At 39.6% G+C, this 12,412-nt stretch overlaps 2 protein-coding genes across 3 annotated transcripts in view; both read left to right on the top strand.

Moving 5' to 3' along the window:
• Window positions 1–12,412, top strand: part of LOC125263285 — a 1,003,076-nt gene that overhangs the window by 733,788 nt on the left and 256,876 nt on the right. The gene's annotated exons all lie outside the window — the stretch shown is intronic.
• The window catches only part of LOC125263293 (band 4.1-like protein 1), a 134,003-nt gene that overhangs the window by 28,269 nt on the left and 93,322 nt on the right, over window positions 1–12,412 (top strand). Inside the window, exon 2 of the mRNA XM_048182304.1 lies at window positions 7,203–7,315. Within this exon, the coding sequence (XP_048038261.1) occupies window positions 7,214–7,315 (102 nt within the window). The 5' untranslated portion in view covers window positions 7,203–7,213. The remainder of the gene's footprint in view (window positions 1–7,202; window positions 7,316–12,412) is intronic.

Genomic DNA, 12,412 nt, shown 5'->3' with positions numbered 1-12,412 from the left:
TCTTTTTAATGATGTATAGTTTGTCAACTGCACATTAACATTTAGGCTATATAATATAACAAATATAGTAGCCTATATGAAATGCCATAGAGGTAGGAATGTCCAGATGCTTTGCATCACAGAAATACATTATATTTTAAAGTATATTAACTCCCTCGGGTCGGTGGTCACGCCGGCTTGATCACCGTGTTTTTTTTTCTAACTAGTGTGAAAGAGACTCAAAATACTCCGTCAATGTTGCACATACAATTAAGAGCTATACACTATTTTAATCTGTGGAGTATCTTCTTTTATTTGTGTACAAAACAAAATGTTGTGCTTTTTGTAAAATAAAGAAAACTAACATGATGCGTGATCTCTTGTCTCCCTCTGAACAAACTCCAATCTGATAGTTCTCAGAAAATGAACTGTAACTTATGAATACTAATGACAAAAAACAAACATTATGTGTTTATGTAATCTGTATTAAAAGAGAGCCATGTCAGAAGTCCTTGATTCAGCTCATTATCCGCTAATGCGGCCACGCCCACGGAGCCAGCGCTATTCAGAGGCAAATTCAGTCAATACATGCATACATCGTCTCAATCGTGTATTTATTGTCTTGAAAAGTGTTTTGAATAGCCATAGTTAGCGATCTCTGGCCTCTGTTAGTTCAGTTATTTCCTGGATTGCCTATTCTTCTTTAGCATTGGCATTTGTGGCCTAAAAGTGCACAGAGCGCCCTCCGGCTGCAAGGATGAATTGAAAACAGTATCCAGCATTCATAGTGATAACAATAAATATTGAATAAATATTACTCCTCTGTATAGAAAATTGACATAAACATGAGAATCCATCAATATTTCTCCAAATGTGCATGCTTTTAAGCTAAAAGCCTATATGAAATGCCATAGAGGTAACATAACTGTTCAGACACTTTGTATCATAGAAATGCATTATATTTTAATAATAGAATACCATTATTTTAAATTGTAATAATATTTCACAGAATTGCTGTTTTTTCTGTATGTTTGATTTACATTATGATGAGCTGAGACATGATCAACAGGGTTTTTTCACAGCCTACCTGACTGAAAGAGCTCATTATTTATGCAGGTCATTAGAGCTCTTTATCTGATTCTTTTGTCTTCTCAGGTGAGAATCATCCATTATTCATGATTATTCACGCCTCCACGCATACTGTGTTTCTTGACCAAAGATGTTTTAGAAAATTTAAATCTCTCTGTTGTTTTATATGAAGGAGTAGGAATGATAATTTTTACATAATTTTGAAGCAAAAACTCTAGTCTACAACCTCCAATACCCAGAAGTCTTGTGAACACAGATTTAATATATATTTTTTGGCTTTATTTCAGTGACTTAAGTTTTTTGTTTTTTCAATAACCACGCATAAACGTTATTCCTTCAAAAATACAAACATGTACATACATGTTCCTTACATATTATTGTAGCCTAGTTTGTGCTGAATACAGTGTAATGACACTTTTTCCATTAATATGTTTATGAACAACTTAAAAAAGGACAATTGTCAGGGCATGTCAAAACTTCTCCAGGCCCTAAATCAGCCTCAGACCCCTGAGGGTTAAAATAGAAAACCATTATTTTGTTAGAGACTTAAGACTTCTTTTTTAAAAAAAAATGTGTCCAATCTTTTGACTGGTATTGTAATTTAACATAGGGCTATACAAAATTTTCTTCACATGATGTGCAATAATACGTGCATGCATGAGATAGCAAAAATCATGTTTTTTGTTTTTGTTTTGTTTTTTTTTTGTCAAAAGTGGACATTAATCCTGTTATCAGCATGATCACAGAGGGGTTTTTCACATAACCTACCTGACTGAAAGGCCTCATTATTATGCGGGTCATTATTATGCAGGTCAATTTGCAGCTCGTTATGTGGATCTTTTTTTCTTCTCAGGTGTGAATCACAGCATTATTCATGAAGATTCACGCCTCCACGCATACTGTGTTTCTTGACAAAAAGTGTCTTACAAAATTTAAATTAATATATTGTTTTATATGAACAAGTAGGCAGGATAATTTTACATCATTTTGAAGCAAAAACTCTAGTCTACAACCTCCAATACACAGAAGTCTTGTGAACACAGATTTAATATTATTTTTTGGCCTTATTTCAGTGACTTAAGTTTTTTGGTTTTTTCAATAACCACGCATAAACGTTATTCCTTCAAAAATCAAACAAACATGAACATACATGTTCCTCACATATTATTGTAGCCTAGTTTGTGCTGAAAACAGTGTAATGACACTTTTTCCATTAATATGTTTATGAACAACTAAAAAAGCACAAATGTCAGGGCATGTCAAAACTTCTCCAGGGCCCCAAAAATCCTCAGACCTCAGAGGGTTAAGTATAAGTTTGAAAAATTAACCACACTTCTGAAATAACTACTCTTTAAATTAGGCGGAAATATCTCACAATCGCATTAATGACTTGAATTATGATGATTCTTCATACACATACAGTGGTGGACAGAATTATTGGCACCCTTGGAAAATATGATCAAAGATGACTGTAACAATAAATCTGCATCCTTTTTTATCCTTTTTATCTTTAATTCATAAAATTAGCAAAAATCTAACCTTTCATTAAAGGAAAAGAATGTAAAGTGGGGGGAAAATCACATTATAAAATAAATGTTTTTTCTCCAAAACACGTTGGCCACAATTATTGGCACCCATAGAATTTTTTTATGAGTAAAAGATCTCTGAAGTATATTCCCATTCATATTTACATTTTTTTTTTTTTAGCATACCAGGGTGATTATGAACATGAAATTGTCCAGCCATGACCTCCTGTTCCACAGGAGTATAAACATGAGGAAACACAAAGGCCAAATTCCCTTAATCATTCATCACAATGAGTAAAACCAAAGAATATAGTTCTGAAGTGCAGCAAAAGATTGTTGCGCTTCACAAAATAGAATGTGGGTGTAAGAAAATAGCTAAAGCATTGAAAATCCCCTTTTCCACTATCAGGGCAATAATTAAGAAGTTCCAATCTACTAAAGATGTTACAAATCTGCCTGGAAGAGGACGTGTGTCTAAATCGTCCTAATGTGTGGTGAGGAGGAAAGTTTGAGTGGCCAAAGACTCTCCAAGGATCACAGCTGGAGAATTGCAGAGATTAGTTGAGTCTCGTGAAAGAATTTCTTAAGAATTTCTTTCACGAGTCACAACCGGTTATCAAATCACTGTTATATTTCGTCACTTAGTACATGAGTATAGGAAAAGTTCAAAATTGCATATATCAAACACACAGTGTTTATCACACACACACAGCGTATATCAAACACAATAGCACTTAGCGCTCATCACAGGAGCATGAACTCATTACATAGCTGCGAGATCGTGCAAAACCACTCACTTGTCTTGGCAGGTAGGAGTGCCGCTACATCAAATGGAATGTCCGCACTGCAATGAATCTGCTAGGCCTATACTCTCCTGTAGTTAAACAAATGCTTGCGTTTGAGCAGTTATTGATTCTGACTGATGATAAACACCTCCGAAGTCACACTCAGGATGAACAAACATGTCCGTGATCGTCACGCAGCCCAGCAATGCGACGCAACGGAACACCCGACGCTCTCCACACGACCCATAAGCTTTGCCAGGTAAAAGGCCTAATTATGGCGTCAACTGGTACTGCTTCATTGAAAATACTGGAACTAACTTACACACTTAGGTAAGTTGAATGAATACCTTTCTGAAGGACAGCAGTGAAATCTGATACTGAAATTTTGTATCCGACATGACGTAACTCTCTGTTCATCCCATATGAAGTAGTGTATATTTCCCCCCAAAAAATATGTAGCTGCTCACGTACTTAGTATGCTAAGTGAATATATGTTGCATTTTAATCAAGAGTTATCGACCCGTGGTTAGCAGATAACTGAACTGTTACTCGATAGCGAAACACGCATTTACTTCTGCTAGCATTCTGCAAGCTGTTGATATTCGCTAATATGGTCATTTGTTTTAGCATGCTGCTGCTGCTAAAATATTTGGAATTGCTGTAGCTCTATTTCATGCCAAAACGTAGTGAAGCCCATTTCACTTTAGAGTTTAGCAAGTTATTTTTCTGTATCCTTACAACATATCTGCTTGCTGCTCCAAATGTGATGCATATACGCTAGCTGCTAAAATGCATATTGATCACTGTAGGTTAGGAAGTTGACATGATTTAAACCTTGTGTATGACACTTGAAGAAATTGAAGCAGACTAAGCATTGTGCATTGTGCATTATCATAAGAAAACCTGTTTACTTATCTTGGGTGTTGACTTTCAGAGAATTTCCAAAAGCATTCTGCTCATAACAGAGCTTTCACATTGTGCACCTTGTTGATCGCAGGCTAGGGTATGATATATATATGGTTGCATGGATTTGAAAATACTTCTGATTGGCTGGTGCCACGGCATAGAAAGAACCATCAGCACCCGGTTAGAGTTTCATGCCTGAACTCTGTATTGATAATATACACTGCCTGGCCAAAAAAAGTTGCTGTTTGGATTTATAGGCAAATACTAAGAGTCTATGGTTGGATCAATATTGCTGTGATATTTCAGGATGACAAAGCCAAGATTATAAATATAAATATAAAAAATATATAAATATAAATATAAAAATCATGTTGTAAACAAAGATGAACAAAGAAACTAGTGACCTTTAATTTGGAGTCAGAAAAACGGAGTGAGTGATTTTAACACTCTGGAGTCTGAGGTATCGCCGGTGATACCTCCTCGGTTTTTTTCTTACCAGTGTGAAAGAGACACAAAATACTCCGTCAATGTTGCACATACAATTAAGAGTTATACACCATTTTAATCTGTTGAATATCTTCTTTTATTTGTGTACACTCAGCTACAAGTATGAATTGAAAACACAGTATCCAGTGCTCATAGTAACGACAATAAATATTGAATAAATATCAAAACTTCTCCAGGCCCCAAAACAGCCTCAGACTCCAGAGGGTTAATAATAATAATACATTTTATATAGCACCTTTCCATTGCTCAAGGACGCTTTACAAAGGAGATACAAAGAATAGGTAATAATCACAGACAACAGGTAATAAAGACAGACAATAATAGAAGATTAAACAATGATAGTACAAAGACAGTAAAAGGGGCCATTATATAGACAGGGTAAGACACAGCAGCATATAATCATGGACAGAGGAAAACAGAGCACAACTTATAAGTGGTAACATTCAGAGAACAAATGGGTTTTGAGTAGGGATTTGAATTCAGAAATATTAATAGTACAGCAGAGTGACCTAGGGAGGGAATTCCAGAGTTTGGGTGCAATATCGTTAAATGATCTGCCTCCCATAGAAGAGCAGTGACACAGAGGGACTGAGAGAAGGCCAGATTCAGATGACCTAAGTGATCAGGTTGGGGTATAGGGAAGAAGCAGATTACAGAGTTAACTAGGAGCCAAGCCATTCGATGATTTGAAAGTGAGCATGAGTATTTTGTACTTTCTTCCCCAGCGTTGTCTAAGTCTTACTGTAGTGGGACTTGCGGAACAGCAGTAGACCCTCTCAGTGTAAGCTCGCCCCCTTCTCCAAGCCCAGGTGCGTCGGGTGGCTGGAGCTTACGCTGGGCGCTGGAAGGGGTCAGTAACTGTGGCGCTTTATTTGGGATCCCAATTCGTAGATCAATACTGATGTACGTCGAGCGTGACCGACTGAAAGGGAACGTCTCGGTTACATATGTAACCCTCGTTCCCTGAAGGAGGGAATGGAGACGTACGTCCCTATTCCACAGTTCCTGTGCCTTCGCTGTAGTGCAGACTCAAGTTGTTTCCTCAGCGAAAAACAGAGTGCAATTGCATCTGCTTCGGTATTTATACCCACCTGGTGGGGGCGGTGCACATTATGCAAATATCGCATGCCAATTAAATTGGCTTGTTTAGTTTCACTCGAAGCTGATAGGGCTCTCTGGCTATATCCCAATTAGTCGGTCACTACTGACGTACGTCCCTCCTTCAGGGAACGAGGGTTACATACGTAACCGAGACGTTTCTGTTACATACAGTACCTACAAAATAATGTAAATGTAAGAAATTTGCATAATGTCAGCTTCTGGTCTTCATTGGCTGCCTGTGAATAACGTCTGCTTTGACCTGCCCTGAAATACTGTAGTTGTAGTTGAGGTCTGGAAGAGTTTGGTTTGTGTTGTCAACATGTTAATGCTGCAAATCCACTACGAAAAGAGGAGAACTGAATTTCAGATATGGTAATAGGCGTTTCATTTCTGACACGTGCCGTAAGCGGTAGAGCAGACTGGGCCATCTGACCAATCAGAGCAGAGTAGGATCTCAAAAAGGAGAGGTTTAGAGAGACTGAATCTTCAAACAAACTGTCAGACTCTTTGAGAATTTATGTAATGTGTAGTGTATATTATAAGAAAATAATGTTGTTTTTTTAACCTTAATGCATGTAGATCTACTGTAGGAGACCTCCAAAACAAAAGTAGAAACCTTTAAAATAGCATAATAGGGACTTCAGTATAAATATAATAATATGTACTTCAGAATCAATAGATAAATCTTTTATTCCTTCCTTGTCCATGTGACACCTCTTTGTCTTTAGGAATTCCAAAAGGCCCTTGTGGTAAGAAATAGAGGGAGTTGGAACAGTAAAGCAAATGTCTTTGTTTATTTTCAAATATCTTTGATTATTTTCAACCCTACATATATAAAAACTAACTTCATAACTTCAACTTGCACTGATAACAAGATGTTCTTTTAGTTGTCTGCCTTCATATAGAACTATTTTCTTCTTGCTGTGTAAATGCATTTAAATATTTTGCATAAATATTTATATTCTATATTTTAAATCTAATCTTTCGCAAAATTGAGAAGTGAATCACGCTTCTCTAGCGAGAAGATAATCATAGTTTCTTTGTATTTCAAGGCATGTGATTGGTTGTTTGCTACTGATGTCACACTTTTATGTGCATACTCCATGAACTGAGTTGACAGTGAAAGTTGATCAGCATCATCGTACCAACACAGCCTGATTGGATCGGTTTGGTTTTGTCAACTCAAAACTAATTCTGTAACCCTGAGTTCAATAAATGGTGTGATTTAGCACTAACAGCAGAGTAGTTTTTTCATTGGCAATACTGATATGTAGAGAACTGTGTAATAAATAAACAACTTTTTCTCCAGTAGACGTGACTATGAGGACAGAGACAGGGCCTGAGACTGAGGTGCCACCCCAAAATAAGGGTACTGAAGTTACCATTCCAGAGTCAGCCTCACATGGTAAAATGGCGAAACAGGTAGGTAATTGGTTTTTAATGTCCAACTAATATTTTTAGGAATAAAGTAAAAAATGTTAATAACAGTTAACATAGTTGGATAGTTAAGACAAGTCTTATTAAAGTCTGAAATTATTGAGGAAAAATACATTTTTATAAAATAAAAAATATATATTTTTTTTTACAAAATAATATCACACCCGCGATAGTCGAGCGGGTTGACGTCATGGGCTCAAAGACACATTTATTTTATAAATGCTTTGGGGGTCTGCTAGTGTTTCACTGCATGAGGGACCACCCAGAGCAGTTCCCTTTTGCTTTATCATCACGGGATGAATGCTCAGAGATGGACAAACTCACATTCCATTCCAATGGAAAACACTTCAGTGTTCTCCGCCCGAGCCGAAGACGTGCCGAGGCACGCTTCGGTCCTGGCAAAAGGACATCACGATCCAGAGAGAGAGAAAGCAACAGGGATGGACCCGTCTCTCAATCCTTAGCCAGATCGCCACACGAGCCCCACGAACAAATGCTACCCATATGAAATAAGCAAAGCGAACGCAAAGCACTTAAACTGTGAACATTCACAGTGCTTGCACTGGCCCTGTTACAACACAAGGGCAGCGTGCTCTTCCTCAAACAAACAAAACAATACTGGTGTGTGTCCGATTCGGAGATGGAACGCGAACACAGAGACACACACCGTTTGCTTTATTCAGCCATGACTTTCTCTCAAATATATAATATATAGGGGTGTAAATCGGACAGTTCATCACGATTCGATACAATATCGATTCTCATAGCTAGCGATTCGATATTTTCCGATACGTCAAAAAGTTCTGCGATACGATTACGATACGATTCGATTCGATTAATATTTCGATATTTTGAGCCTATTTTACACAACCAGTTAAATTTTTATTAACTCAACCAAAATATATAACAAACATTTATTTCAAAATGTATAATAATTAAAAGACATTTCTTTTAAATGTATAGTGCAGGTTTTTAATGAAGCAACAACATATTATAGGTAGGACAAAACAAGATTTAATATAAGATTAATATTCTTTCATTGTGCAAATTTATTATAAATACAGAGCGGCACAAAGCACATATGCGCATCCCGTGTGCAGAATGATGTGCTTGAAGCAACACAGAGTAACAGCGCGTGGCGCTCTTATGCGGCAGTTTATTGACCATATTCTTTTAACAGTTTTAATTTCAGTTACTGTGTCTGAGAAGAACGATTCATAGCACTCTATTCTCCAGTGCTGTGATCTAACGGACACTGTTTGAGATGTGTGCGCACTGCTTGCAAGGCTTTAAACACAAGCAAATTATAAACTTTCGTGAAGATTCAGCACTGGCCCGATCGGCCAGTGACAGTTCCATCTACTGTCCCGAGTGTCTTTCACAAGTTCTGAAAAGTAGTTTAAATGAGAATTCATGCGTTGGCGATAATGCATAGACTGATATTGTGTGAAAATGTGGAGAATGTTAAAACAAAGGTGCCTCTATAAATAACCCACAGGTATCGATTTTTTACGCATTACATCGATGCATCGGATCGTTAGACATTAGATCGATGTATTGATATATATCGATGTATTGTTACACCCCTAATAATATATATGTGTGTTCACTTTTCACTTGTCAAACAGAGTTGAAAAAGGAACAAGGGGAGAGAAAGTTTTGCGCACTGCCTGTCATATCTAACTTCTAACAAAGTGATGAAGGAAGGAAAGAGTTTGAGCAGAGCTGCTTCACACACACTTCACAGTATAGCCTCTGAAGACAAAAGACCTGCAGACGCACCTGTGGCAGATCTAATTATAGCCTCGCATTCAACGCATTCCAGTGACGTCATGTAGGCTATGAATACAGGTCAATTTCATTGACGTTGTTTTACACATATTCACAGCTGGTCATGACTCAAGATGTTCCCATAGCTCTGAATAAAGTGCAGCTCGAGTAAAGCTTTTGAAAGGGAACAGCTTCGACTCTTCTGGGAAGGCTTTCCACAAGGTTTAGGAGTGTGTATATGGGAATTGTTGACCATTCTTCTAGAAGCGCATTTGTGAGGTCAGGCACTGGGGCCCGTTCTTCGTACATCACTAACTCGGTTAGCTGGATTTGATTGATGGCGATTTGGCATGATCTTGGATTGTTCGGTTCTTCTACGCTCATCCTGGACTTGCTGCCATAGCAACAGGTCCGTAAGCTTAAACCTGCTCGTGAGCAGGCTTATTTCATGTAAACAGGATTAGATTGCATCTTTTTAAGTGGAATTGATACTTAAAATCTGTCCCAGCAACTGCTAATTTATTTCAAGAGTACTCTACTTATCCAGGGACAATAATTTAAAATGATAATAATTTACAAATTAATTTGAAAATAATATTATAAATGTTGTGTAGTCTATAATACTATAGGCACAGCCAGTTTTACTCATTGAAAGATTTATTGGTCCCACTTTATATTAAGTGGCCTTAACTACTATGTACCTACATTTAAATTAATCATTTGATACAATGCACTTATTGTGTACATACATGTTTTTACATTGTACTTATATTTTAAAAACACCTGCATGTGTCACAGACACTCCAGGCTCTTCCACCAGCCAATCACTGCTCACTCCCTCACCAGAGTACTGATCACACACACCTGTTCCCCATCAGCACCTCATCACCACAGACGTTAAAAGACTCCACTCACCTCTGTCGAACATTGCCACCACGTTGCGGAGGTCCTGAAATGCCTGAGAGTTCCAACTATTCTTCAAATCTGAAAAGTGCTCCTTCCATCAACCCTCAGTGCAGTTCCTTGGATATAACATCAGCAGCAGTGGCATCCAAATGGACGAGGGGAAGGTAGCAGCCATAAAGAACTGGCCCACTCCATCCGTGTACCTGTAAGAAAAGGACAGTATCAGTGTTGTATATTTACCTCATCTAATATCCATCCACCGTCTACTTACCTTCTCTGCTGTGTTTACCTTGCTGTTCCTCAATAAATACACCATCTGCTTGCAATCTGTGTTTCCCGCTATTCTGTCCATAACAGCATGTAATTACATCTGTAATTAATTTCTGTAATTACATTTATAATTACACTGTTGACCCATCCCTTACACCTTAGCCCTTCCCTTAAACCTACCCATACCACCAAAGCTTTCCCTAACCTTACCCATATCCCACCCTTACCCATAAGTACATTGTACTTATTTTTTGATGTAAGTACATAGTAGTAATGAAATAATTACTTTACAATTATATTATGAGTCTTACACACATGCTGTACAGTTATTCTACCAACACAGATGAGCGAACAGCATGAGTTCCACAGACCCTTTCAAGAATTATTGGATGGTCTTCGTTGTGTACTCACCACCAATCCACCTGCATCCACACCATCCATCACTTCTGTCAACGCCGCCGTCACTCCTTCACCATCGGTATACGCCAGTCCCATGGCCAAACCAGCGCCCTTCTCTGGCTCGGCGGAGGAGTGCAATGGCTTCCTTCTGCAGTGTTCGCTGGTTGGAGATGCAGCCGCACCTGTACCCGGACAATCGCACCAAGGTAGTGTTCATAAGCTCTAAATTGAACGGACGAGCACTCCAATGGGCAGAAACAATTTGGTCACAAAATGGACCCGTTACTCAGTCACTGACCAGTTTCATAACCCACTTCAAGGAGGTTTTCGGCAGACCACGAATGATTCACCGGGTGAGCATCTATCATTTGAAACAAGGATCTGCTGTTAATGATTATGCTCCAGTTCACTCTCGTGGCTTGTGGTTAATCACCACCTATTGTCAGGGTTTGGATCCTAGGGTACGGCTGCATCTCGCAGCATACGAGGATTCCATCGGCCTCGAATGATTCATCCAGCTCTCCATCAGAGTCACCACTCACAGTCATGTCTAGAAGAACACCGGCCACCATATCACCATCCCTCCGCCAGCCAAAATCCCAGCCCTCCAGAACCAGGCCACCAACCTATGCAACTGGAGAATAATCGACTGACACTCGCTGAGCGGCAGAGGTGGCTGTCCAGGGGCTTATGTTTATGTTGTTGTGCTACTGGGCATGTCATCTCAATGTGCCCCATTCGTCCTCCTCGTCCCATGGTGAGTGCCATTCTTCTCTCCATTAAGAGAATGAAGCCACTCACAACCATAGTATTGCTTACTGCTGTCGATGTTTCCATTCCAGTCAATGCCCTCCTCGACTCCGGGTCAGTTGGTAACTTCATCTCTGGCGCCCTCTACCGCCAGCTCAAACTCAAGTCCATCTACCAGATCCACTCCATAACTGGCAAGCCACTCAGCCGAAAGGACGTCCAGTTATGTGCTGGTCCAGTCGAGCTCCAAATTGGATTACTGCATGTGGAACACCAACTTCTCCTGGTTGTGGAGGATTCCACCGCTGATGTGATCCTAGGGCACCTCTGGTTGGAGAAGCATAATCCCATCATCTCTTGGACCACCGGCGAAATCCTGAAGTGGGGTGACACCTGTTTCCCAGACTGTTTCCCTCACATTCCTCAGCCTTCACCTCCTCACTCCATGACGCTACCCATCTGCTCTACTTCCATCGAGAGCCCAGTGGATAAACAGTCTGTGGATATTCCACCTTGTTCTGCCCCCTTCAGTGATGTTTTCTGCCCGATAAGAGAGTTTCTAAGTTGCCTCCACACCGGCCATGGGACTGTGCCATTGATCTGCTTCCGGGTGAGTCAGTGCCATCCCTGAGCAGAAGGCCATGGAGGAGTATATCGAGGAAGCATTACATCAGGGCTACATCCGACCTTCAATTTCCCCTGCTGCTTTGAGCTTCTTCTTCGTGGCCAAAAAGGACGGAGGCTTGCGGCCATGCATCGATTACCGGGCTCTGAATCGAATCACTGTGAAGTTCCGCTATCCTCTTCCCCTCGTCCTAGCGGTTCTGGAACATCTACGCGGTGCCACTGTCTTCACCAAGTTGGACCTCCGCAGCGCTTATAACCTCATCCGGATACACGAGGGGGATGAATGGAAGACAGCTTTTGTGACCCCTACCGGCCGCTATGAATATTGTATTATGCCGTGTGGCATGGTCAACGCCCCCT

This window comes from Megalobrama amblycephala, linkage group LG2 (assembly GCF_018812025.1).
Source record: "Megalobrama amblycephala isolate DHTTF-2021 linkage group LG2, ASM1881202v1, whole genome shotgun sequence".
NCBI classification, from domain to species: Eukaryota; Metazoa; Chordata; class Actinopteri; order Cypriniformes; family Xenocyprididae; genus Megalobrama; species Megalobrama amblycephala.
Note: the sequence above shows the minus strand (reverse complement) of the source record. Positions and strands in the feature narration are given on the sequence as shown.